General features: G+C 38.7%; 3 protein-coding genes across 3 annotated transcripts in view; 2 read left to right on the top strand and 1 right to left on the bottom strand.

Moving 5' to 3' along the window:
- The window catches only part of LOC117304345 (monocarboxylate transporter 7-like), a 35,739-nt gene extending 32,829 nt beyond the window's left edge, over positions 1-2,910 (bottom strand). Inside the window, exon 1 of the mRNA XM_033788747.1 lies at positions 2,871-2,910. The gene's annotated coding sequence lies outside the window, so the exon portion shown is untranslated. The remainder of the gene's footprint in view (positions 1-2,870) is intronic.
- LOC117304768 (annexin A13-like) lies at positions 926-19,839 on the top strand. Its single transcript, XM_033789375.1, has 12 exons — positions 926-1,007; positions 5,089-5,158; positions 5,713-5,813; positions 7,385-7,501; positions 9,563-9,622; positions 9,764-9,797; positions 10,925-11,004; positions 12,136-12,207; positions 14,367-14,477; positions 15,407-15,485; positions 16,612-16,727; positions 19,292-19,839. Exons 1-12 carry the CDS (start codon positions 993-995, stop codon positions 19,427-19,429), a joined length of 993 nt encoding a protein of 330 aa, XP_033645266.1. The 5' UTR covers positions 926-992; the 3' UTR covers positions 19,430-19,839.
- Positions 19,840-23,940: 4,101 nt separating this feature from the next.
- Positions 23,941-24,375, top strand: LOC117304767 (macrophage mannose receptor 1-like). Its single transcript, XM_033789374.1, has one exon. The coding sequence runs from the start codon at positions 23,941-23,943 to the stop codon at positions 24,373-24,375; it is 435 nt and encodes a 144-aa protein (XP_033645265.1).
- Positions 24,376-25,348: the final 973 nt, after the last annotated feature.

The following is a 25,348-nucleotide window of genomic DNA, read 5'->3' as shown; positions in this document are numbered from 1 at the left end:
TTCAGCACCCCCAAATTAGATAAATCAGGTATGTTACCAACTTTTACTTAAAAATGCCGCTCGAAGTTGGTTATTTTGAAATCTGGTCTAGACTAATAGTATGCAACCATTAATGTTGTCCATGAAAACATCAACGTGAGGAGGGATTATCACCACGTGGTTTATACTTAAACAGAAGTAGCATGTACCAGACAGAAGTGGAACATGGGCGAGAAGGAAATTGTACGGGCGAGAAGGAAGTGGTACGGGCGAGATAGAAGTGGTACGGGCGAGATAGAAGTCGTACGTATAGACCTACGATATAGAAGTCGAACGTACCAGCGGGTTTTCAGAAAGAAGGAATATTTTTGTCACCATGTCCCTTAGACAGCTTCGTACAATTGGTCCTCGAAGTTGCATGAGAATAATGAAAGACAAACACCTTTGTTGCACAAGGCTGTGTGCTTTCAGATGCCTAATTAAAGGCTTCAGCTAAAGTATTTTCTTATTTGAGCGACAATCTACCTCTTGTTCAAAAACTACGTTACTTCAAAGGGAGCCGTTTCTCACAATGATTTACGCTATCAACAACTTTCCATTGCTCGTTACCAAGTAAGTTTATATGCTATAAATATTACACCTGAGTAATTACCAAAAGTGTCAAGTACCTTTAAACATGATTATTGCTTTCAAATCACGTGCTGGCAGCAGGTGTAATCCGTCAGTGATCCATTGTTTTTTACCAGTACGTTGTATAGCTGGGACCTTGTTCTCAGCTTTAAGCTTTAAAGCCCTGACTAAGTTTTAATTATACGGTCTCTAATATGATTGGCTAAACAACGCTTCGATATTTGAATAATTTTGAATAAAATGGATTTTCAGCCAACGCCCCGGTACAAATTTAACGAACCGGGCCAAATGTTCACTCCGATAATTGGCTCGTTGACTGAAAAGACTAATTTTCAAAACTCTGCTGCGATCTTAGCTTGTGCTTAAACAACATTTTAAGCGAAATGGCCACAGTTCAGGTAAGCGTCAGACTCACATCATCTCTCTTTGTATTCTTTCTTTCTTGTGCCGTCATTTCATTTTTACCTTTTAAGTCATGAACACTTTTGGTAGTTACTCAAAATAATTGTTAGCTTAAAAAAATACTTGGTAACGCACGAGCAAGGGTTGGTTATGCCAACATTGTGAGAAACGGCTCTAAAAGTAAAGTATTTTTGTGAAAATGTGTTTTTTTCTCACTCAAATAATATAGGTTTTCTCGGTCAAATTCGGCAAATGAGCATAAAATTTCATTTCCATGCGTTCGAATTTAATAAGTTTTACCTCTCCAGTTGTTACTGCGTTTCAAATTCGGAATTCGGCCATTCAATTTCGTTTAGAGTCGAGTCAAATTCCTTTAGCACTATGTTCAATTTTGCGTATCGTCATTCTTTTTCCTGTCACACCCGCCTCAATAAGCGTCTGCAAATTTGAATGCTGCTTTGATGAATTGTTAAATTGAATGATTATTTTGTTAAATCGAATGACGCAACATAACATTTGACTAATCATAAAACGAAATCGAATTACCTTTTTCAGTAGCATTCGATTTCGCGCAAAATAGAATAGCTTGATGGTTAAATTGGCTGCTCATTTTCCGAAATTGACCGAGAAAACCTATATTAAAATACTTCAGGCCTGAAGCATTTTATACTGCATCTAAACGCACACAAAGTTGGGCAGCAAGGGTGTTTTTTTTTTGTGTTCAATATTCTCTTGCAACCTCGATCACAAAATAAGTCAAAATTTTCACAGGTTTGTTATTCTTTGGGTTACACCAAGTGAGGCTACTGGTATTTGACAACTACCAAAGGGGTCCAGTGCATTTAACTATTCGTTTTTTTATTTCATTAACAATATTTTATAAGCCTTCCTTGTGGTGAAGTCAATGCCCTCTGCAGGTTTGTTTTCTAGATTCTAAGTAAAAAAAAAACCTGCTTCAAACCAATAATTAAAAAAAACAATTAACAACAACAATCTCAAGCCTGCCGAACAACTAAGTTAACTTAATATTTGTCATTATTAAAAAGATTTCTTTTTTGTCAATATGAGTTTGTTAATGCAAGTCATCACTGGGTCTACTGTGCTGGGTATGATATTATAGTTTTATCAGCAATTTAATAAACATAATTTGTTTATAGGAAACATTCACTGCAGTTTTAACATTGCAACATTTGTGTTTAGTAATTGATCGTCACTGAAGTACGTTACAATCCAGTCTCTCTTAAGAATTTTAGGTTGTGAAAGTTTTATCTTATGCAACAGAGCGAATTGATGTTCTCGCTTCAAATCTCCACGAACTACATCTCATTCCATTTCTTAAATTTGACTGCAGCTCATGTTTAATATATTAAACGAGTATAATACAACACCTTCGTCTGAGATTAGCAGGGCATTAATACAAAAGCACCATAGAACCTGTCTCTCAGCTTATCACCTGGTCACCGAAACATGGAAGGAGAAACAGGGGAAGACAAAGGCTCAGCTATACAGATGTAGTTGCTAAGGACGTTGGGATCTTTCAAGCTGATCTTCCCAACCTAATAAGAGATAGACAGGGATGGGGGAGCCTCAACATGATTCCGACCTCGGTCGACTAGAGAGAGAGAGAGAGAGAGAGAGGCACGCTTTGTTGCGAACAGGCAAAAGCGGTATTTGTATTGAGGCTGCTCATTTCTTGGGGTTGCGGGGGTTGGGGTTATTGAAGAAAAGAAAAAAATATTTAACTTATTTCGTTTCTTCGAAATGTTTGTTCGTCCCATCGAAAGGATTTCGTGCCCTAATTCGAGTGATCAAAATATTATTTCGAATGAGCGAAAACAATAAAACGAATTTTGTTTTACCTTTTTCAATGTTTCCCTCCAAGACAAAGTCCTCCAAGGCTTCGTAGAAATGCGATTCTATACTGATCTGGGCAACGATTTGGGAAACATGTTATGGCTCCTAAATTTTGCACCTACACGTATTCAACGACATCGTTTTTAAAATGCCAGGCAATTGAACAGTGTTTCATTTCAATTTGTTATAATTGATATTATGGTCCTGTCCTTGATATGATCATGACAGTGGTGCTGGTAAAGGCGCAGGCCGCTGCATGACGATCATAATACCATTGATATCGCCATTGCTCACAACCAAGTGTATCGGCATCCTTCTGAATCATCGCTGTCATCCTGCTATATCACGATCACAATGCGTACAACAATCTAGAATTAAACTACTAAACTCGTTAAGTATTCCATATGGCTGCGAAATGTATGGTCACAGTATCCGGTCTTGTCGCGCTAGACAGCAGGGCAAGCACCGAATCCTGCGCATGCTGTGTAGTAAGCGAAGCACGCTATTTATAGTAACGTGGAGTTTGCTAACCTGTAAAATACGCGGAATTACCAGGGGCCAATTTCACAGAGCTGCTTAAGCAAACAATTTGCTTAAGCACGAACATAGCTTGCTTATTTTACACAAGTTACTGGCCGAAATTTCATTACATATACATTGCTTTTGACTGGTGTTTAGCTGTTGTTTACTTAGCATAACAATTGAGTGGAGTCTTGGCCTGTAATCTGGTTTTACTAAGCAAGGTTTTTTTTGCTTAAGCAAAAAGTTTTGCTTAGTAAGGGTATTCTGTGCTTACGGCAAGCGTATTTCACGGGTTAGCGGCGAAATGTGGGCTTCTGCGCGTGCGTACTCCACGTTACTATAAAGCATTCACGACGCTTACAAGAATAGCGCAGAATTTCGGCGCTTGTAGGTAAGCGGGGAATCGTGATCGTAAGCGCAGAATTCGGCAGTAAGCAGAGACATGAAATTGGGTCCTGGTCTCACAGGCCCAATGATTTTACCGGATAAAAACGAGTGACGTGAGCTTTCAATTTCTGTATTGTGATTGGTCAGCTTCGAAGTGACGTAGATTGACAGCTACAATGCAGCTAACTGTATACTTTCGATCCTCTGCTACTGTATGTGCATTATAATGGTTGTATTTAGGCCTTATGGTTTTTTATTCGTAAAATCCTTACTGAAGGAACACAATGCCTTGGATCGGTCGAGTTGGTCTTTTAAGAAGCGCTGGTAACCGTTTGTGATAAAATGTATATGTCTGATTAGAAAGGGATGCTAAAGTAGAATATAATGATCCCCACAAGTATCACTCGAAATTGCGTGGTTTTCCTTTTACCTCGTCGACAAACACGGTCGGCCAATGGGAATCAAATTTTGTACTCCCATAAATGGCCGACCGTGTTAGTTCGCAAAGCAAAAGGAAAACCGGGTAACTTCTAGGCATGTTTGTGTGGATCATTGTATTCTACTTTTACAACATCCCATAGGCATTTTATAACAAACGGTTACAAACGCTTTTCAACGACCAACTCGACCGCTCCAAGGCTATGTGTTCCTTGAAGTTGTAATTGCCTGCAAAGGATTATTAAAGTTTTTTTAATTGAATTGAAATTTAATGTTTGACGGGTCTCTGTCCGTGTGAATTGGGTTGCGAAGTCAAAGGTAAACCTGACAGGAGGGAACGACAGATTTCTTGGAGAAATTCTGCCCCTTGAGATTCTGTACTTCATCGTCAACTTCATCGTCTTGCCCGCATTTCTCAAAACAATGATTAGATCCAAGGCTACTTGATTTTATAAGTTCCATTTCGTAATGATTGAAAACAAGGTTGATTATAATATTATGTCTTGCAATTACAACAAAATGTGAGGGTACTTCAAGTAGAAACAATCATGTATGAGTGAGTTGAATACCTTCGGGGAATGAAGCAGTATTTCGAAGGATTAGTGTTTCTTGTTTTCCTTTTTTATTTTTGTTTGACTTGTCCCCTTTATGGACTCCAAGTACAGTCGATGGCGTGACAACAAAAAAGAATGCAAACTGTTAACCAACCAAACAGACCCATGGTATGATTGCAATAATTAGTTAATGATCAGTCGACCCTAGCAGAGTCTGTCTTGAAGGCGTTGTGTCGGCCGTGCGAGAAACAGTCTGCTTCAGGCCATCCCTTTTTCAAATAAAAACATATATTATTTTATTCTGTTTAATCTTTGTGTTTAGGGAACCATCACTAAAATTGATCCATTTGACATGGAAGGCGATGTATCAACACTGGAGAAAGCCTTGTGTGGTATGTTAAATGCTGGATAAATCCTGTAGTACAATCTTTAAGGCCCATGTGGATAGAAAAAAAAAACATATGGGTATTTCAAATGAACTCATGTTTAGATGCAAAACAAAGTATTTCGAGTTAACAAAAAATACAAGTAGTGCATAAATGAGATCACATTGGTTTAGTAAAAGAAACACGTTGCCTTGGATCGGGCGAGTTACCATATGGAATGCGTTTAATACCGGTTTTATGCATATTCATGGTTGGAAAGGTGTTTCAAAAGTAGAATATAATGATCCAAAAAGAATTGCCACGAAATTGCATGTTTTTTTCTTCTACAACGAACGCCAATTTTGAGTGAAATTTTGACTCCAAAATTCGCCGACCGTGTTACTTCGCAGAATAGACAGGAATACGACGTAACTTCGTTGCATGTTTTTGTGGATCATTAAACTCTACCTTCAAACCGTCTTTCCAATCATATTTATTTCATAACAAATGGATTCAATGCAAGCAACGTGTCCTTTTATTGTCCATGTTCAATATTTTGCCCTTTATTGATCATCTTACAGCTACAACTACTCTGGATAAAGTGTTAATTGAGATGCTACCTTGCCGAAGCAACCAGCAACGCCAGGAGATCCGAGAAGGTTACAAGACACTTACTGGTCGGGTGAGTTTAATGTGTCTTAAATCATCGTGTATAGAAAACTCGGTCATTAACCTTTGTCACGCTGTCACAATCTTGGTCATGTTCCCTGCTTCCAAATATAAAACAATGAATGATAACAGTCCTTGCGCATGGCACCAGGCTATTATTTCGTCTAGCATCAGTTTGATTACAGTAATTTGGAATGAAGTAAAATTAAAGGCAGTGAACACTATTGGTAATTAATCAAAATAATTATTAGCATAAAACCTTACTCGGTAACGAGTAATGGGGAGAGGTTGATTGTATAAAACATTGTGCGAAACGGCTCCCTCTGAAGTGACGTAGTTTTTAAGAAAGAAGTAGTTTTCCACGAACATAATTTCGAGACCAGGCTTAGAACTTGAGGTCTCGAAATCAACCATCTAAACGCACACAACTTCGTGTGACAAGGGTGTTTTTTCGTTTTTTTATATTGCAACTTCGAAGACCGATTGAGCTCAATTTTTCACATGTTTGTTATTGTATGCATATGTTGAGATACACCAACTGTGAAGACTGGTCTTTGACAATTACCAATAGTATCAAGTGTCCTTGAGATGACCACACCGTGATAAAGGTCTATAACATGTTGCCGACGAGGGTAAATTTTTATCGTTTTTCTTTACGATCCTAGTAAACAAAATCAACAGTGCATGACAGTCATATCTCAAAATGGCTTATGGGCTTTTGTGAATATTTAAAGGCAGTGGACACTTTTGGTAATTACTCAAAATAATTTTGAGCACAAAACCTTTCTTGATAACGAGTAATGGGGAGGCGTTGATAGTATAAAAAGTATGATTGTGAGAAAAGGCTCCCTCTGAAGTAATGCAGTTATCGAGAAAGGAGTAATTTTCCACGAATTTGATTTCGATACCTCAGATTTAGAATTTGAGGTCTCGAAACCAAGCATCTCGCAACTTTGACGACCGATTGAGCTCAAGCTTTCACAGGTTTGTTATTTTATGCATATGTTGAGATACACTAACTGTGCAGGCTAGTCTTTGACAATATTACCAATAGTGTCCAGTGTCTTTAAAGGCAATGGACAGTATTAGTAATTACTCAAAATAATTGTTAGAATAAAACTTAATTATTAAAAGAACAAGGGAGAGTTGTTGATTGTATAAAACATTGAGAAACAGCTTCCTCTGAAATAACATAGATTTTTTCCCCAAAAATATTTCAATGAATTTGAGATCTCAGCTTCGACCAGACGCGTACTCAAGCATCTGAAATCACACAATATGTGGGACACGGGTGTTTTTTTAAGCATCTGAAATCACACAATTTGTGGGACACAGGTGTTTTTTTTCCAATTGAGTTCAAATGTTTACGGGTTTGTTATTTTATAAACATGTTGAGATTCACCAAGTGAGAAGACTGGTCTTTGACAACTACCAAAGGTGTCCATGCCTTTAATATTTAATTACAGCGTAACATCTGTAAAAACGCGGAATAGCTCTATTAATATACATAATTGCCAATTGATTTTTTCCCCGTGTGCTTGTCTTTTTAATTTATTATATTTAAAACACTATTTTATTTAACAGGAGTTGATTGACGACGTCAATGCTAAACTGCCCAATGGAAAGTTTAAGGACGTAGTGATTGGTTTGCTGTACAGCAATATTGAGTACCCAGCTGTTATCATGGACAAAGCAATGAAGGTAAAGCACTTGATGGAACTGCTTAGCTGTTGAAAACATACTTAGCAGAAGAGGGATTACCAATGACATACAAACACTTTGATTCACATTTTTTCCAAAAGCGCTTCACAGTTTTTCATTCACAAGTCACAGTTCACCAAATGCGAGTCTCACAGATAATCAGAGGCGATTCACAGTTCTCAAAAACCGATTCACAGCTCTTAAAAGGCGATTACAGTTCTTTAAATGCGAGTCATAATTCCACAAATGCAATTCACAGTTCTCCCGAAGTGATTCACGGTTCTTAAAAAGCGAATCACAGCTCTTAAAAGGCGATTCACAGTTCTTATAAATGTGAGTCACGGCTCTCCAAATGTGATTCACTGTTCTTTAAATGCGAGTCACAGCTCTCCAAATGCGAGTCACAGTTCTTTAAATGCGAGTCACAGTTCACCCAATGCGAGTCGCAGTTCACCCAATGCGAGTCGCAGCTCTTAAATGCGAGTCACAGTTCACCCAATGCGAGTCGCAGTTCACTCAATGCGAGTCGCAGCTCTTAAATACGAGTCACAGTTCACCCAATGCGAGTCGCAGTTCACCCAATGCGAGTCGCAGCTCTTAAATACGAGTCACAGTTCACCCAATGCGAGTCGCAGTTCACCCAATGCGAGTCGCAGCTCTTAAATACGAGTCACAGTTCACCCAATGCGAGTCACAGTTCACCCAATGCGAGTCGCAGCTCTTAAATGCGAGTCGCAGTTCACCCAATGCGAGTCGCAGTTCACCCAATGCGAGTCGCAGCTCTTAAATACGAGTCACAGTTCACCCAATGCGAGTCGCAGTTCACCCAATGCGAGTCGCAGCTCTTAAATGCGAGTCACAGTTCACCCAATGCGAGTCGCAGTTCACCCGATGCGAGTCGCAGCTCTTTAAAGGAACACGTTGCCTTGGATCGGACGAGTTGGTCTAAAAAAAATGCGTTTGGAACCGTCTGTAGAGAAATGCATATGGTTGGAAAGATGTTTTAAAATTAGAATACAACGATTCACACAAATTTGTCTCGAAATTGCACGGTTTTCCTTTTACTTTGCGAACTAACACGGTCGGCCATTTATGGGAGTCATAAATTTGTCTCCCATAAATCGCCGACCGTGTTAGTCGACGAGGTAAAAGGAAAACCGTGCAATTTCGAGGCATGTTTGTGTGGATCATTGTATTCTACTTTTTCAACATCTTTCTAAACATATACATTTTATAATATACGGTTACAAACGCTTTTCAAAGACTAACTCGACCGATCCAAGGCAACGTGTTCCTTTAAGTGCGAGTCACAGTTCTTTAAATGCGAGTCACGGTTCTTTAAATGCGAGTCACAGTTCACCCAATGCGAGTCGCAGTTATTTAAATGCAAGTCTCCGTTCTCAAAATGCGAGTCACAGTTCTCAAAATGCGAGTATGCGAGTCACAGTTCTTCAAACGTGAGTCACAGTTCTGTAAGTTTACAGAACTGTGGCATTTATGCGAGTCACACAGTTCTTCAAATGTGATTCACAGCTAGTTCTTCAAATGCGAGTCAAAGTTCTCCAAATGCGAGTCATAGTTCTCCAAAAGCAATGCACAGTTCTTCAAAAGCGATTCAATGTGATTCACAGCTCTTTAAATGCGAGTCACAGTTCCCAAAGTGCAATTCACAGTTCTTTAAATGCGAATCACAGTTCTACAAAAGCGATTCACAGTTCTCCGAAAGCGATTCACAGTTCTTCAAAAGTGATTCACAGTTCTTCAAATGCGATATAATGCGATTCACAGTTCTGTAAATGCGATTCAGAGTTCATTAGAAGCAATAAAAAGTTCTCCAAATGTTTCATATTATTTTGGAAATAAGTATACCTTTTCATGTTTGTTGTTTTGTCATTTAGCTTTCAAGAGAGACTCTGCTAGGGTCGAAACGTCAGGCAATTAACTATTTTTTTGCATATTTTTTTTTAAATAGTTCAAAAACCAATTAAAGAAATTGACAATTGACAATATAATTGTATCTATTTTTACTGAGGTATTGATAATTATATTTTTTTTAAATAGGGCATGGGAACTGATGAAAAAGCATTAATCGATGTACTGTGTACCAGAACTAGTAACGTGGTATGTATGCACCATTAACGCCACTTTGTCCGCCATTTTGTTTTGATCTGCAAATCTTGGCATAATACAACTTTTTGCTCGATTATACAAGTTTATATTGCTTCACTATTAATCTTTATTTTTGTGTTTCAATTTCGTCAGGAAATGCAAGTTATCAGGGAAACTTACACGGAAAGTAAGTATGAAGGGAAGATTAAAAGTGACATGAGGAAGAGTTTATAAGGTTTAAAGTCACCTGAAAATAGAATTTGTTTTCTTTCAAACATAAGAGTATATGCTTACGAACAATAAAACAATTTTTTTAGTAATTGTTTGTCACGATTTACATGTTTAAAAAATATATAAAGTTCTTTGGGGGCTGACTCCGACAACCCCTTTTGTGACGGCAATCGAGGCAGACTTTGCCTGCAATGCGTACAGTAAACACACGTGCAAAGTACATGTACGTCCAAGTCGTGAGTTGGTACATTTCAAAAAGATGTTTTGAAACGTACAAACTCACGACTTGATCCGTACCTGTACTTTGCAATTGCGTTTACTCTACGCATTGCAGGCAAAGTCTGCCTCGATTGACGTCACGAACAACGCCCTCTCGGGTCAGGATCTACTCTTAAATTTGTAAATAACATAAGAACTGATTTTTTTAAACCTTAGTTAACTGTTTACTCACATTCCACTCATCAAAACACATAGTGACAAAAGCTTTATTTTGAAAAAATACCACTTCCAGGTGACTTTAAATAAATGTTCATAAATACCTCAGACAGTTTTGCTATTCCCATTGGTGGAGAGCGCGTCAAGTGGGTGTGTATAAACCTTTGTTTATGACAAGTATAAAGTGTTAAAACATGGGCGTGACACGCGAGCTTGTGCCTTTAAGACAGTTTCTTCATTCCTATTGGTCGAGAGCAACGGCTGAAACAGTTGTACCACATGAAGCGATACGCGCGACGCGAACAGTTATAATTATAATTGTTGCGTTTATTTTACTTTTTGACCAAAAAGTGTTGATGTTTTTGACCAAAAAGGTATTCATGAATGAGAATCAAAGTGTGTTGAATCGGTTTTCATCAAGTCGTTTAAACCCGCCGAGGCCTGGTTCTTGATAATTTACCTCGACTTCGTCTCGGTAAAATTATCAAGAACTAGGCCTCGTTGGGATTAAACCACTAGTTGAAAACCTAGTTAAACCTAGTTAATAGGCATCTTTACATATTGATTCCCTATCCAAACCCAGTAGAGGACAACGCTTCACCGACTGGTGTGTTTATTATTTTGTTCTACTTGGTGTTCTTTATTCAGTGTTCAACCGTGATCTGGAAACTGACATTAAGACAGAAATTGGAGAGCCTCTCAGGACACTGCTGTGCACTTTGGCTAAGGTTAGTAGTAAGTATTGCGGTAAGGCGTAAACTATGCTGTAAATATGTATCACTTATGTTGTGGCTAAGACTGGGTCAGGATTAACGGCTTTGGCTATTGCCAAGAATGTCGATAAGGGCTTCAATGTACCTTGATTTGGTAGTGCAGCCATATCAGCTAACTCAGAAACGGCCGAGAAGGAGACCAGTAGACCATACTCTCACGCTATTTCCATAACCACTGTTTGCTTCTTTAGGTTGAACAGCTTAAAATCTTTATAATCAAACCTTCATAGAAGATAACGTGGCGTGTCATGGCCAAGCGGCTAGAGCACCGGAATCAAACTCGGGTGTTTCCGATCAGGACTCCCAGATGTGCACCTGTGCCCTTAGCAAGACACATAACCATGATGCTTCGTCCTTCGGGTGGAACGTAAAGCCCTTGGTCCCGTATGTTGCTTAAAGCACGAAAAGAACCAGTGTACTTATCGAAAAGAGGAGAGGTTTGATCACCCCGGTGTTCCTGGTTTGATAATTCCTGGTCTATTAGTTTCCCTTAAAATATTACTTGGAAACGAAAATTATTTTAGCATGTGAAACGTATTTTCGTGACATTGTTTTACTCATTCTTAAAAAACTACAGCACCCCAACAAGTAATATTTTAAAGGAACACGTTGCCTTGGATCGGTCAAGTTGGTCTTTGAAAAGCATTTGTAACCGTTTGTTATAAAATTCATTGTGTAGAAAGATGTTGGAAAGGTAGAATACAATGATCCACACAAACATGCCTCGAAATTGCTTGGTTTTCTTTTTACCTCGTAGACTAACACGGTCGGCCATTTATCCATAAAAGGCCGACCGTGTTAGTTCGCACTGTAAAATAAAAACCACGCAATTTTGAGGCAAACTTGTGTGGATAATTGTATTCTACTTTAAAACATCTTTCCAACCATATGCATTTTATAACAAACGGTTACAAACGCTTTTTAAGGACCAACTCGTCCGATCCAAGGCAACTTTAAGGGAAGCCTTCTATTGTCATTATATTCAAACTGTGAAAAATTAATGTGAATCCATAGACATTGGGGTTGTGTGCCCAAAAAGTACCCAAACCCTGAACTTTACACCTCTTATGTTCATTATCTGTACAGGGAAATCGTGATGAAGCCCCTTCAAGTAATATGGAAGCACAGGGCACCCGAGATGCCCAAGCACTTTTCACTGTGAGTTTCTCTATTTGCTAATTCTAAAAGTACATTTCCAAGTATTGTTTCAGACGAATTAATTACATTGTGTGGCACTTCTTTTTGCCGTTTTGCGGACGCTCGGGATTTGTGTTCGTCATTAGATGCGTTACTACTGAATCTATATTAATTTACTTCTTATCTTAAAACAGTAATCGACTGGCCACACTAATGAAAATCCTTTAAATAATCGACATTGTATAATGGTTCATTTTAAACAAGTTTAACACAATGATATATTAGTGTGTATACTTGTCAAAAGTTAAATATGCTGTTATATATGGCATTTTAAGAGCTGATCCTTCACGACGAAAGAACCGTTGTTTTCTTCTTTTTTATTGGAGTCGAAGTTAACAGTAATAATAATAAACAGTTCTTATGAAGCGCATATTACAATTAAGTCTCTACGCGCTAGCGTGGGTAAACAGGTGTGTTTTAAGTAGTAACTTAAATTGTTCCAGGGTGGGGCAGTTTTTGATGTGAAGTGGAAGATTGTTCCATAGTTCAGGTGCAGTGAACTGGAAGGCACGTTGACCATATGCTTTGGTGAGAACTGGATAATGGTACTAACTTAACCCAAATGCTGTTAATTGGCCGAGTTGTTAAAAGCATCGAATTCAAGTTCTTGTCTTGTGGTTGAGTAACCGGAGTGTAGGTTCCGATCCCGGTCATGACACCTGTACTCTAGGGCAAGATACGTTACTGTAATTGCTTCTCTTCAACCAGGGGTTGTTAATGGGTAACTGAGAGGGTAGAGGTTGATATTGTGAATGACATGTATTTGGAGCACTATTGTTGCCCAGGTTGTATTCTCCCCATCAGGGAGCTGAGAAAGATTAAACGAATGTTATTGGCGCAATGACCAGGACTCAATTTCATAGAGCTGCTTAAACGGTGAGCAAATTTTTTCGCTTAACGTAGCAAAAATAATTGCTTAAAACCATTCGGATTCCATGCGAAACGTACACGAGCTTAAGCACGTAAACAATCTGCGCGCGGAGATTTTAGATCGTTTGCTTAAGCAAAACAGAAGAAGGCAGTGTATTTTGCAAATAATTATGTTGGCTTAACGTAGCAAAAAAAAAAATTGCTTAAGCGTAAACCTATTTCACCAGCGGTTGCTAGCTTAAGCACGCAAACAAACTGCGCGCGCAACATTTTAGATCGTTTGCTTAAGCGAAAAAGAAGAAGGTGCTGACAAAATGGCGGGCGAAATAAATGCGGAGTGCACTCGAGTAGCGATAAAAAAAATTCATCACCTTCTCTGTCTGATATGTATTATTTGTAATGGTTCAAAGTGCCCCTCGAAAGGTTTACACACTAACTTGAAAGTAAACAAGAAGATAATACATTGTAAAGCATGATTCTGAAGCACTTTGGACACTCGCTTATTCGCTACACCTACCATACAAACGCACGTACAGTCACCGCTGTGCCGGCACAATAACATCGTTTGCAAAGAGTGTTGCACTATGCGCTGTGTGAATAGGGTGCTTAAGCAAAATAGAGGCTTTAAGGACCCTTTTATTGCAAAAAAACCTTGCTTGAGCAAGGGTATGAAATGAAAAATTTGCTAGGTGCGCCGGTTAAGCACAAAATCGACCGTTACGGGATGCAGTTCTTTGAAACTGGGCCCGGCGCTTAAACAGGGTGCTTAAGCAATGGGGCTTTAAGGACCCTTTTTGCTTGCTTGCCTCGCCGTTTTAAGCAAAAAACCTTGCTTAAGCAAGGCTATGAAATGAAAAACTTGCTAGGTGCACCCGTTAAGCACAAAATCGATCGCTAAGCAGCTCTTTGAAAGTGGGCCCAGGGCCAAATTTCAAAGAGCTGCTACGCACAACAATTTGTTAAGCATGAAATTTCTTCCCCGATAAAAACAGGATTACCAGCCAAATTTCCATTTGTTGCATAGTGCTTGTTACTGGTATTCAGCTGTTTTTTGCTTCTCCTGAAAATCACATGGAAATTTTGTTGATAATCCTGTTTTCATCAAGGAAGAACTTTCAAATTGTTGTGTTCACTGTACTGTAAAGCTTATTGATACGGTTATTGTGAAATGCACTGTTAAGAACTTGCTGTTACCATCTTTTATTATTATATGTATTTAAATGCAAGATATTTCCTATTTCTATTTTTAGGGCGGCGAGGGTCGCAAAGGTGGTCCCCGAAATGACAAAGTGTTTATTGAAGTTCTTGGCACTCGTCCACTCATCCAACTGAACCTGATAACCTTCAAGAAGTATCAGCAGGTAGAATACAATTCACTAACAACATTATTTCCAATCCTTTCGTGTAGGCTCGTTTGGGACGGCGCTCTGCTAACCCCCACGAATACTCCCCTCCGGAGGCCTCCGGAGGCCTCAGACCCTGTACCGTGCTCCGGGAAAACTGCCCCCCCCCCCCCATAATAATAATAATAATACTATCGAAGTCTTATATAGCGCACGTATCTACCAAACAAGGTACTCAAGGCGCTGAGTATATACAAACTTTCAGAAAGATAGGTTATTGCAGTGATGAATTCTGAGATCCAATTATTTAGCACCTTATAAGGGTTTACAAGGTGCTACGGCGCATTAAGCAGCCACAATCGGGAACACCGGGGCGAGCCCCTTCTCTTTTCGATAAGTGCACTGGGTTCTTTTACATGCGTTACACAACACATGGGACCAACGGCTTTACGTCCCATCCGAAGGACGAAGCAATGGTTATGTGTCTTGCTTAAGGACACAGTGTCACGGCTTGGAACCAATCACCAATTGCAGGCCATTACATTGGCGCCTAGTTATAAATTTAAGTTTTGACCGTTGGAACGTCTTACTATTGTTTTTTGAAAAAACTACAATTAATCAACAATAATTAAAAAAAAAAAAGTACCACCAGTGGCTCTTAAAAGCATAACATTTATAAATAAGAAGCAACCAATTTACCGGACTAATCGGTTATATTTGACATCAACATTAAAAGAATCCTTTTTATATATTAATCCAAATCTTATTTTTAAGTAAAACATATAAATTAAGAATTAATTAATAACACTACGGATCCTAGGATACAAGATCTCATTCATGTATAAATTACAACTTATGAGTTACAACTTGTGAGAGTGAAATTGTTTGTTTTGTAATAATATTAGTTAAATTAACACACTTCTAATACTTTGATTCCACTTCAACAGATGACAAAGAAAGAGAATATTGAAGGTGCTATCCTTGCTGAAGGAACTGGGGATCTTGAACTTGCTTATCTTGCATTGGGTACGTATGTAAAGAATCATCCGCTTGATAATGGACAGAAAGCAAAATGAGGTTAAGGGAAAATTCACCTCGGCGTTATGATTGTTTAATGCTACATTTTTTTTCGAGACAATAGATTATCGTTATGTTACTGCTTATTATAATTACGGGAGTCTGTATTATTCCAAATTGTTATGCCTACATTTCTGCCGAGTAATTTGTTTGTTACTCTGCAATATTGTAGTTGTTATTTTTCTACCCGTTTTTTTTTCTTTTTTTTTTTTTTTCTTTTTTTTTGACATAGGCTGGGTCGGACAATAAGGTGTGTTTGATTTTATAAAGAGAGTCCCAACTTAGGAGTCTTTCGAAGATATTAAAAATTTAAGACAAGTCTTAAGATAAGAGGAGTAACTCGGCCTAACTCGAGATAAGACTAGTCTCAAAGGCAGTGGACATTATTGGTAATTACTCAAAATAATTATTAGCATAAAACCTTTCTTGGTGACGAGTAATGGGGAGAGGTTGATGGTATAAAACATTGTGAAACGGCTCCCTCTGAAGTGCCATAGTTTTCGAGAAAGAGGTAATTTTCCACGAATTTGATTTCGAGAACTCAGACTTAAAACTTGAGGTCTCGAAATCAACCATCTAAACACACACAACTTCATGTGACAAGGGTGTATTTTTTTTTCTTTCATTATTATCTCGCAAGTTTGATGACCAATTGAGCTCAAACTTTCACAGGTTTGTTATTTTATGCATATGTTGAGAAACAGCAACTGTGAAGGCTAGTCTTTGACAATTACCTATAGTGTCCACTGCCTTTAACTCTTTGTGAAAGCCACTGCAGCTGCGGGTTCACACGGCTTTTTATAGAAGTGCTTTGTCTTCAGAGTGAAATTCGAAGACTAGGTTCACTTTCATGGCTCTAATTACCTCAGAATTCTGCGCCAAAGCCAAATTGTATATGGGACATACGCGCAGAATTCAACAGTAAGCAAAACCATTATATTGTCCCCTGATCTTCTGTTCTTATTCGTTAAGACTTATTTAACATAATTTACAAATTGGTTCCTTCAACCATTTCATTGACAAATGAAGTTAAGTTTAATCCTCACTGACCTGCCAACCTAATTCATGTTTGCAGTTGAGACAGCTAAAGGCAATCTGGTACATGTCTTTGTTGATCATCTGTATTCCTCCATGAAAGGACTTGGTACAGATGACTCTATGCTGATTCGTACACTCATCACGCGATCAGAGGTAAGTCACGCGTTTGGGCAAAATGAAGGAACAATAGATGATATATACTATGTGTATGCTATGAACAAGTTCGAGTGCACTTATTTAGTCGACTACCGACCAGCAGCTGCGTGCATGCGCAGTAACGCACTCACTCGAACGACTCGTTTGGAAGCCTAGTCAACCCTCGGTACCACGGTACTCAACACACCATTGCCTTCCGCGTTTTCGCTTTAGTGTCACTGGCTCCTTCTGTGATTTACACATGTTAACATGGAACGAGCTATCGAACCACTGAAGGAACCATTGTCATCAGGGTGGTTCCAAATGGTCGACCACAGTAGTCAACCAATTGCCGATCAGCCTGGGTTCAAGTCAAAATTGTCAAGCTTTTATAGTTAAAGAAACCTTGCCTCTGAGGCTGGTTCCAAATGGTCGGCAACAGTAGTCAACCAATGGTCTAGTCTGGTCCCCTGACCAAAGATTCCTTGACGTCTCTTGTTAAAAATGTTAGGTCAGGTGTCACCACGGTTAAAAAAAAAGAGCATGACGAAACTTGTAAGGGTCGGGGGTCATCTCCAGGGAAACCATGTCTGCACTAGTTGCGATAACGTAACTCTCCTCCCGACGGCCGCCAGGCCGGCGGGGGGTTACGAGATTATTTTGATCGGCAATTAATGACAATCTGGTTCAACACGTATAAATTCGACAGCTAGTCACCAGATTTGCCCCATTTTTACCACTTTCAAAAATCATGAAACTTAATCCTCAATCAATGTCTAATTAACACTCATGTCAAAACACCTTTGAAACAAATATTTTTGAAGAAAAAGGACAAAACTTACCAGATCCCGGAGCGATTTCCCAGGTTTATAATTATTTTGAACTTGTCACATCGCTTTGCAAACGCTTTATAGGCACAATGCCTGCATTGGCAATAACTGGCATAACAACTCCTGGATCTACGGTCGACAGGACTGACATTACGAGTCCGTACCGAACATGAACGATACTATCCGAATGTTGACGACAACACGTTCGGAACATTTCGGATAACTTCGAAAAAGGAGGAATTACTCCTTTTCGGTCACGTGATTTTGGGTGATACCGGACCCTAAATTCGACAGAGCCTAGTCGGAGATTTTTGGGTCTGGGAACTAGACTACCAATGTTCGACCAGCCTGGGTTCAAGTCAAGATGGTCAAGCTTTAGTTAAAGAAACCTTGGTCATGAGGCTGGTTCCAAATGGTTGACCACAGTAGTCAACCAATGGTCGACCAGCCTGGGTTCAAGTCAAGATGGTCAAGCTTTAGTTAAAGAAACCTTGGTCATGAGGCTGGTTCCAAATGGTTGACCACAGTAGTCAACCAATGGTCAACCAGCCTGGGTTCAAGTCAAGATGGTCAAGCTTTAGTTAAAGAAACCATAGTCATGAGGCTGGTTCCAAATGGTCGACCACAGTAGTCAACCAATGGTCGACCAGCCTGGGTTCGAGTGCAAATGCTCAACCTTTAGTTAACCCTAGTACATACTCGAGCTTACTCTATGCGTCGCGGGTGTGTGTCAACAAAAAACCATAGTCATACGATGGATCATAACTACAAATCAATCGAAGTTGCCTAGTAAAGATTGATGTCATGATAAAAATCACTATGGTGATACTTACAAGTCGTCTTACGAAACCGTATTTTTGACTTGTTTATTGTATTCTTTCTTGAACACAACCTTGTTTGTTTTCCTTTAATGTTCTTTCCTTGCCTGTCTTTACGGACCATTGTCTACAAGATCAGCTACTAAAATTGAGCCTTCTGCAGTGACATATGTATTTCTGCCTTATACTGTAAAGTTGTGTGCTGAAACAACCCTATGAAATTGGCCCCATTTTTAAGAATACAATATTTGCTAAAAGCCATTATACACTTGTGGTACAGAAAACAAAAGTTCACAGATTTACAAATAATTTACACGGTATACAAAAGGTAATGGTGAAAGACTTCTCTTGAAATATTGTTCCATGAAATGCTTTACTTTTTGAGAAAACATTAAAACAATATCAACTCTCGATAGCGAGAATTACGGAATTATTTTAAACACACGTCATGACACGGCGAAACGTGCGGAAACAAGGGTGGGTTTCCCCCGTTATTTTCTCCCGACTCCGATCACCGATTGAGCCTAAATTTTCACAGGTTTGTTATTTTATATAAGTTGTGATACACGAAGTGTGGGACTTGGACAATACTGTTTACCGAAAGTGTATAATGGTTTTAAGCACGAAAAAAAGCTCGCTTATCATTAAAAAAAAAAAAAAATTACTGGCCAAAATTGTATATCAAATATAAACTGCTTCTAAATGGTATTTTTCGCATTATAATTAGTGGAGTCTTTGCCGGCAATCTGATTTTACTAAGCAAGGATTTTTATGCTTAGCTTGAGCAAGTTTTGTGCTTAAGCAGCTCTTTGAAATTGACTCTTAACACTTTTGAGAGAAACGTCTGTTATTTTTGTGATACTGTGAAACTGTGAAAAAGAAATGAATCTTGAGCCTTGAATATTGACAATCTTATAATGACCCTTTCTGATAGGTTGATCTGGCAAACATCAAGGATTTGTTCCAAGAGAAATATGGCAGCAGTTTGGTTGCATTCATTGAGGATGACACCAGCAGGTCTTACTGTGAGATTCTCAAGCGGATTGTGGAGGGTGGCAAACCGAGTAGTTAGATCGTGTCGAAGTTGAACGATCCACACATAGGGTGTCGGACTTAACAGTACTGGTGGTAATTATTCGGCATTATAATATAAAAATGAGAAGAAATTGGAAATGTAGAATGAGGTTCATTGCATTCCAGTCATGACATTGGGTAGCCTTATTATAATTATTCAAATGGTTGTGTATTAAATAGCAGTTATTAATGTATACTCCTTTTATTTTTCACGGGCTTATAACAAAATTCAGTTGTTTGATATAGATCATTAAATTATTTATGCATGACAATGTTTGACGAATTCTTACATTTTAAAGATGAAACGATGTGTATAGTGACATGTCAGCAGATGTTATTAAAGGCATTGGTCACTATTTGTTATTACTCAAAATAATTGTTAGCAAAAAACTTAATACTTGGTAACGAGCAATGGAGAGCTGTTGATAATTATGAAACATTTTGAGAAACGGTTTGACCACTTTGGGGTAGTTCTGTTTGATCAGTCGGTGCCCTTTCAAGAACTGACTCAACTTTTGTACTGCGCGCCAACCTGTGCATTATCGGGACCACAAAATCTACATTTTTGACCTCTCGCAGGATATGGGACTTGAATCAAGTCTATGACCAATTGCCCATGCAGGCATGCTTTGTGTGAACCGTTTGGTGCAGCGTTGGGCCCGCTCCTCCTCCGTCTAGATCGTAGCCGAGAGTGACGGCGTTGCCAGACCGGACCCTTGGGTCAACGTCTACCCCTACCTACCTCTGACTATGGACTGATTTGTGCTATGGACTGATTTGTGGCAAAATCATCTACTAAGCATGAAATTGGTGGGGCTACTACTCACACCGACAGTGTTTTTGCTGGCAACCTATTTTGCTATTAGCAAGAGTTTTCCATGCTTAGCAAGTTTTGTGCTAAGGCTTTATTAAATTGGTATATGCAGTCGTTGGGTACAACGTCTGCACTTTAATTTTAAAGGGAACGGTCAGGGTATGAATGTAAACATAACTGATTTAATTATTTTTGCTGATTTACTATTAGTACTGTGCCACTGTTTGCTTTATTAATTGTTTTATTCAGTGCTTAAGAAAATATGTTTATGGTCTTTTGACTAATGATACATTAATCCATTGTTTTGCTTATCGGTATATTTATTAATAAATGAATATAATTCTAAATTTATTTCGTTCATTGCTCATGTGCTTTCGCTGACGAAGTTTAATGTTTTTGGTCAAATTTATAGGCCTATATTTCGGTCGTGCTTTTCAAGACGTAAGAAACATTAAATGACACTCAGTTGACCTCCTTTTTCCGGTTCCCAAGATAATGTATAGTATAGCCTACGTCAGCGGAATGCATTTTTTCCAGCACAATATTGCAACTGTCGTAGCGCTTTCTAATGGGGATTTTGTTTTATTATAATCGATTTTAAAATAAGATCCTTTAAAACAAATCTGGAAAATTTTTGAGGATGGCAGGTTACATACTACAGAAAAAAAATTGTATGCGGAATATAAAAATATGGTTAACCTTTTTTTTGGTAAACTTAAGTTCTCACACTTATGAATTTTTTTTTTGGGGACGGTTAAATTTTTCAATAATATCTATTATAAATTCAAAGAAAAAGCTTTTAGAACTCTTACTTCCCGAGTTATGCATCATCATGTGAATGATTCGCATATGTGCAGGGCGCCCACTAAGTTTTTCACCGACTGTGATTGCGCAATATCCAGCAATGGCCGCTTTCACACAATTGCAAAATTGTATCCATCTTTTAAAAACATCTTCATTGTTCGATATTGTTTTACAATTACAAATAATATAGAAAACGTCTGCTTATATTTAATCTTTAGTTGTTAATATTTTTTGTTTAAAAACAAATTTTATTTCTTAAAAATTATTAGTATTTTTATAGGCGGCCTAGTATGTCACATACATAAAAAAATATCCAGTTGATAAGAAACATCATCAATTGAGTTCCCGATTCAACTACAAATTCTCCAATATGCCTATTAACATAGTTAACATGTAGATAGACATAGACGATAAAACAACTCGTGAAAGTTTTATTTTAAAATGGTTGGCCTTTCACGGGCCTTGACGTCACGTTTTGAGATTTTGCCGAAACTCAGGGGCAATGTCCACGCAGGAATACACACAATCTTATAATGGCAATGCTTCTTATCGTTACTGGTAACACTTATTACATTATTCAAGATTTGGGCAATAACAAGTATATTTTCAGGCGCGCACCGGGCGCGCAAAAGTTGAGCACCGCGGCCATTCCTGAGGTAAAATTTGCCTAGTGTTGTCCACAGAGACATAAGGAAATCATGTTTTTTTTTTTCTTTCTTTTTATGGAAATTTAATGTCTTTCTCGACAATCTATGCGATTTCTCTGACATGGCTGCATGATATGACGATGTGCAACATTCTTGCTAAACAAAAATTATAAATTAAGCACAAAGGAAAATACTGAAATTCTGAAAAAAAAATTTCAATTTAGTGACTATTGAATTCAGTTTCCGAGTCTTTTCCCTCTAATTCACCTAAGACAAGCACCGTTTTCAAGGTGATTCGGTTTCTATTTAGTTGCAAATTTTGTAGTCAGTTATCTTCAATAGTATATCATGATGTAATGTTAAGAAAATTGTGTATGTCGTTGAGGAAAACATTAAATTTCCATAAAGAGTGAAAAGGAACATGATGTTCTCATGTCTTTGTGCACACAACTAAGCACATGTACACCTCAGCAATGGCGCACGGTGCTCAACACTGCGCGCCTGAATTGGTGAATAACCACTGTCGCCTACTTTGAAGTGAATTGTTTTTAAAAGATTGCAAAGCCGCCTACTTCTCATCACGTCAATTTTTATTGATTCATTTTCAGAGTCATTACCGAACGTATTAGGAAAAGCCATTGAAAACTGTTGACATTGGAGACCTTTTATCTAAATAATTAGTATATTATTGCTCATTTTGAAGCTAATAGATTACTGTGACGCACTTCAAATTAAAATCGAAATATAATTGGAGTGGATTTTTTTTTTTTAAATCGACGATTTTAACCTTGACTCTTCTAAACTGCTTCCTGGGGGGGGGGGGGGGGGGAAGACACGTAAACTATTAGTTTTACCCTAGAATGCACGCATTATTACCGCCCCTCTCATTATGTATTTTTAGCCTGCTGTCTAATGAGTTTAATGGTTCGCAATATTTCGTAGATTTTAGATCAAATTGCATTTTTAATTCTTCAGGAATTCAATTTATCGGGTAACATGTTTTACAAACAGGTTGAATGTTAAAAGATTTGCTTACTCCTATTGTTATAGTTAAGCTTTTTTTCGTATTTTATATTTTAGATTAATCTGCATTTGTAATACTTCAAGGATTCAACTTATTGAGTTACTTGTTTTACTAACAGGTTGAATGATAAAAGATGTGTTTACTCCTATTGTAACATGTTTGTATTTTTTTAAATGTTATTTATCCATACAATAAGTACTTGCTTAGTTGTTCTACCACTACCATGTTCAGCGCCCATGTCAACATTATTTAGGCGCTATATATGTGTTGGAATTATTATAATGGGCGTGCGTGCCTGTCATCCTCGCTATCTCTTTGGCAACGATTCTAAAAATACTATCTAAATTGGTGCGCTGGCCTCAAAATACCTATCGATCGAATTATCAAGCCGACTGTAGACTTGTGGACAAGTCGTTAAATCGGTCCCACGCGCTGAGATAGTGGTCTCGCGAGATCACTGCTCTCGCGCTAACTGATGGCTCCCCGATTTCGACTCCTCATTTAATGAGGAGTCGAAATCGGGGAGCCATCAGTTAGCGCGAGAGCAGTGATCTCGCGAATGAGGAGTCGAAATCGGGGAGCCATCAGTTAGCGCGAGAGCAGTGATCTCGCGAGACCACTATCTCAGCGCGTGGGGCCGATTTAACGACTTGTCCACAAGTCTAAGCCGACTGCGGTGAAAAACACAAATTACCACACCTTCACCAGTGATTCTTTTTTGCAGCGTCGGACTGACACGGCCAAACACGCAGCTCCTTTGTTTAGTAAGACTTGTTGAAACAAAAGTCTCTTTGTGGACAATTTATTCTTGGTGCCACCTGTTGCTTCCTGCTCAGTTCTTCGGCACGTCGGACAGTACATTGCATTGAACTTTATATCATATCATGTTCACTATTGTGAGAGGGAACTCACGCAAAATGGACTGTTTAAAATAATAGGCATACACATCATTGGCTGTTGCCAGCCTGGCTCTTTGAAGGGGTTGCCTTTGACGGGAAGATCATCTAAAGAACAAAAAAAAAAACAACAACAACAACAACAATGGTTATGTGAGCATCAAACTTTGTGAAAACCAAACGCATCGTGTTGGGGGTTCTTTATGTGTGGGTAAAATGAAGCAGTTAGTTTTACTGAGTATTGTATGTACCGGACTTGCAGGTGTTTGTCCGCCCGATCAGACATTGTTTAGCGGGTCTTGCTACCACTTACTTCACACCGTGATGGGATGGGCTGATGCCATTGACACTTGCACCGCCATGGGTGGAGATTTAGCGATCGCCAAATCACTCTTGGAGCATCAGTTCATCTGGGGCGTTTTCAAAGAAAGTAATCACACTTCAGGGGGTGTTTGGGTCGGTTGTACTATACGCAATGGCCAAGATAAGTGGGTGGATCACCGCGGGACAGAGTGTAAGTACTTCAACTGGTACTGGGCTGAACCCAACGAGGGTTATCTAGATGAAAATTGCATTGAGATGAGGCGGCAATACTACGGACAATGGAATAACATCCAATGCCTTCATGACAATTCCGTGGTGTGTCAGCATTCTGCCATTCAACCAATCACACCAAGGCATTCTGCCACTCAACCAATCGCGCCGGCGATGGAGTGCCTTCGGGCTAATGCAAATGGCCGCTTTGCGCCCAAAATGTAAAAGCATACCGTCAATACGCTTTTGCAATAGTGTTTAGTGCTACCACACAAAATAAACTAGAACACAACATTGTTCCTTGGTGCAACACAGTAATTTACTAGCTAACGGAGCTCCATCCGCGTTTTGCTCGAAGAGAAGACATTCTGTACACTTTAGATAGGGGTACGGGTTCTATGAGGATAAGCTACCGGCCACGAGGATCAACACGACAGCAGAGGAACATCCTAGTGTTTCTTGTCAATGAAGGGGCACTACGGCACTGAGAGACATGATCTTGAAAGCAGTGAAGACGAAGAACAAGAACAGCAAATAAATGAAGAGGGAGCAAGTTAAAGAACCCTGTGGCTAATTATTGATTGCATATGACGTCATTATGACCATCATCTATGTTGATACGTGCATGTGAGCAAGGCTATCATTGGCTTAGAGTTGTGCACTTTACATTGTGTATCCTCAAAACATGGCGCTCGATGACGCTGTGCGATCCATAACACATGGCTAATGAACTAAAGCTAAACACATGATCGAACTGTTGAGCAATTAGAAGGAAATTAACGTATGGGGTTGCTTTTGATGTTTTGCTTTTATCGGCAGTGTAGCATTTTTTTTTTTAGTTTATAAACAAATCAATACAAAATGGAAACCTATAGAAAAACTTTGAAAACAAGTATTTCAATACCACAGCATGACTCGCTGTATTGGTATTTACGAATGATTTACCCTAGGGAAGTTACATTGATTACAGTTTTGTGTCAGTATGTGGATATACAGTACAACTGTATGAAATCGGCCGCTTAAAGGGACACGTCGTTGCCTTGGATCCTTGGATCCGGCTAGTTAGTCTTTGAAAAGGATTTGAAACCATTTTGTTGAATTGGTTAGATAGATAATTTAAAATTAATATAAATAATCCACACAAACATGCCTGGAATTTGCTCGGTTTTCCTTTCCTTCGAGAACTGACACGGTCGGC

Source organism: Asterias rubens, chromosome 21, assembly GCF_902459465.1.
Source record: "Asterias rubens chromosome 21, eAstRub1.3, whole genome shotgun sequence".
Classification (NCBI taxonomy): Eukaryota; Metazoa; Echinodermata; class Asteroidea; order Forcipulatida; family Asteriidae; genus Asterias; species Asterias rubens.
Note: the sequence above shows the minus strand (reverse complement) of the source record. Positions and strands in the feature narration are given on the sequence as shown.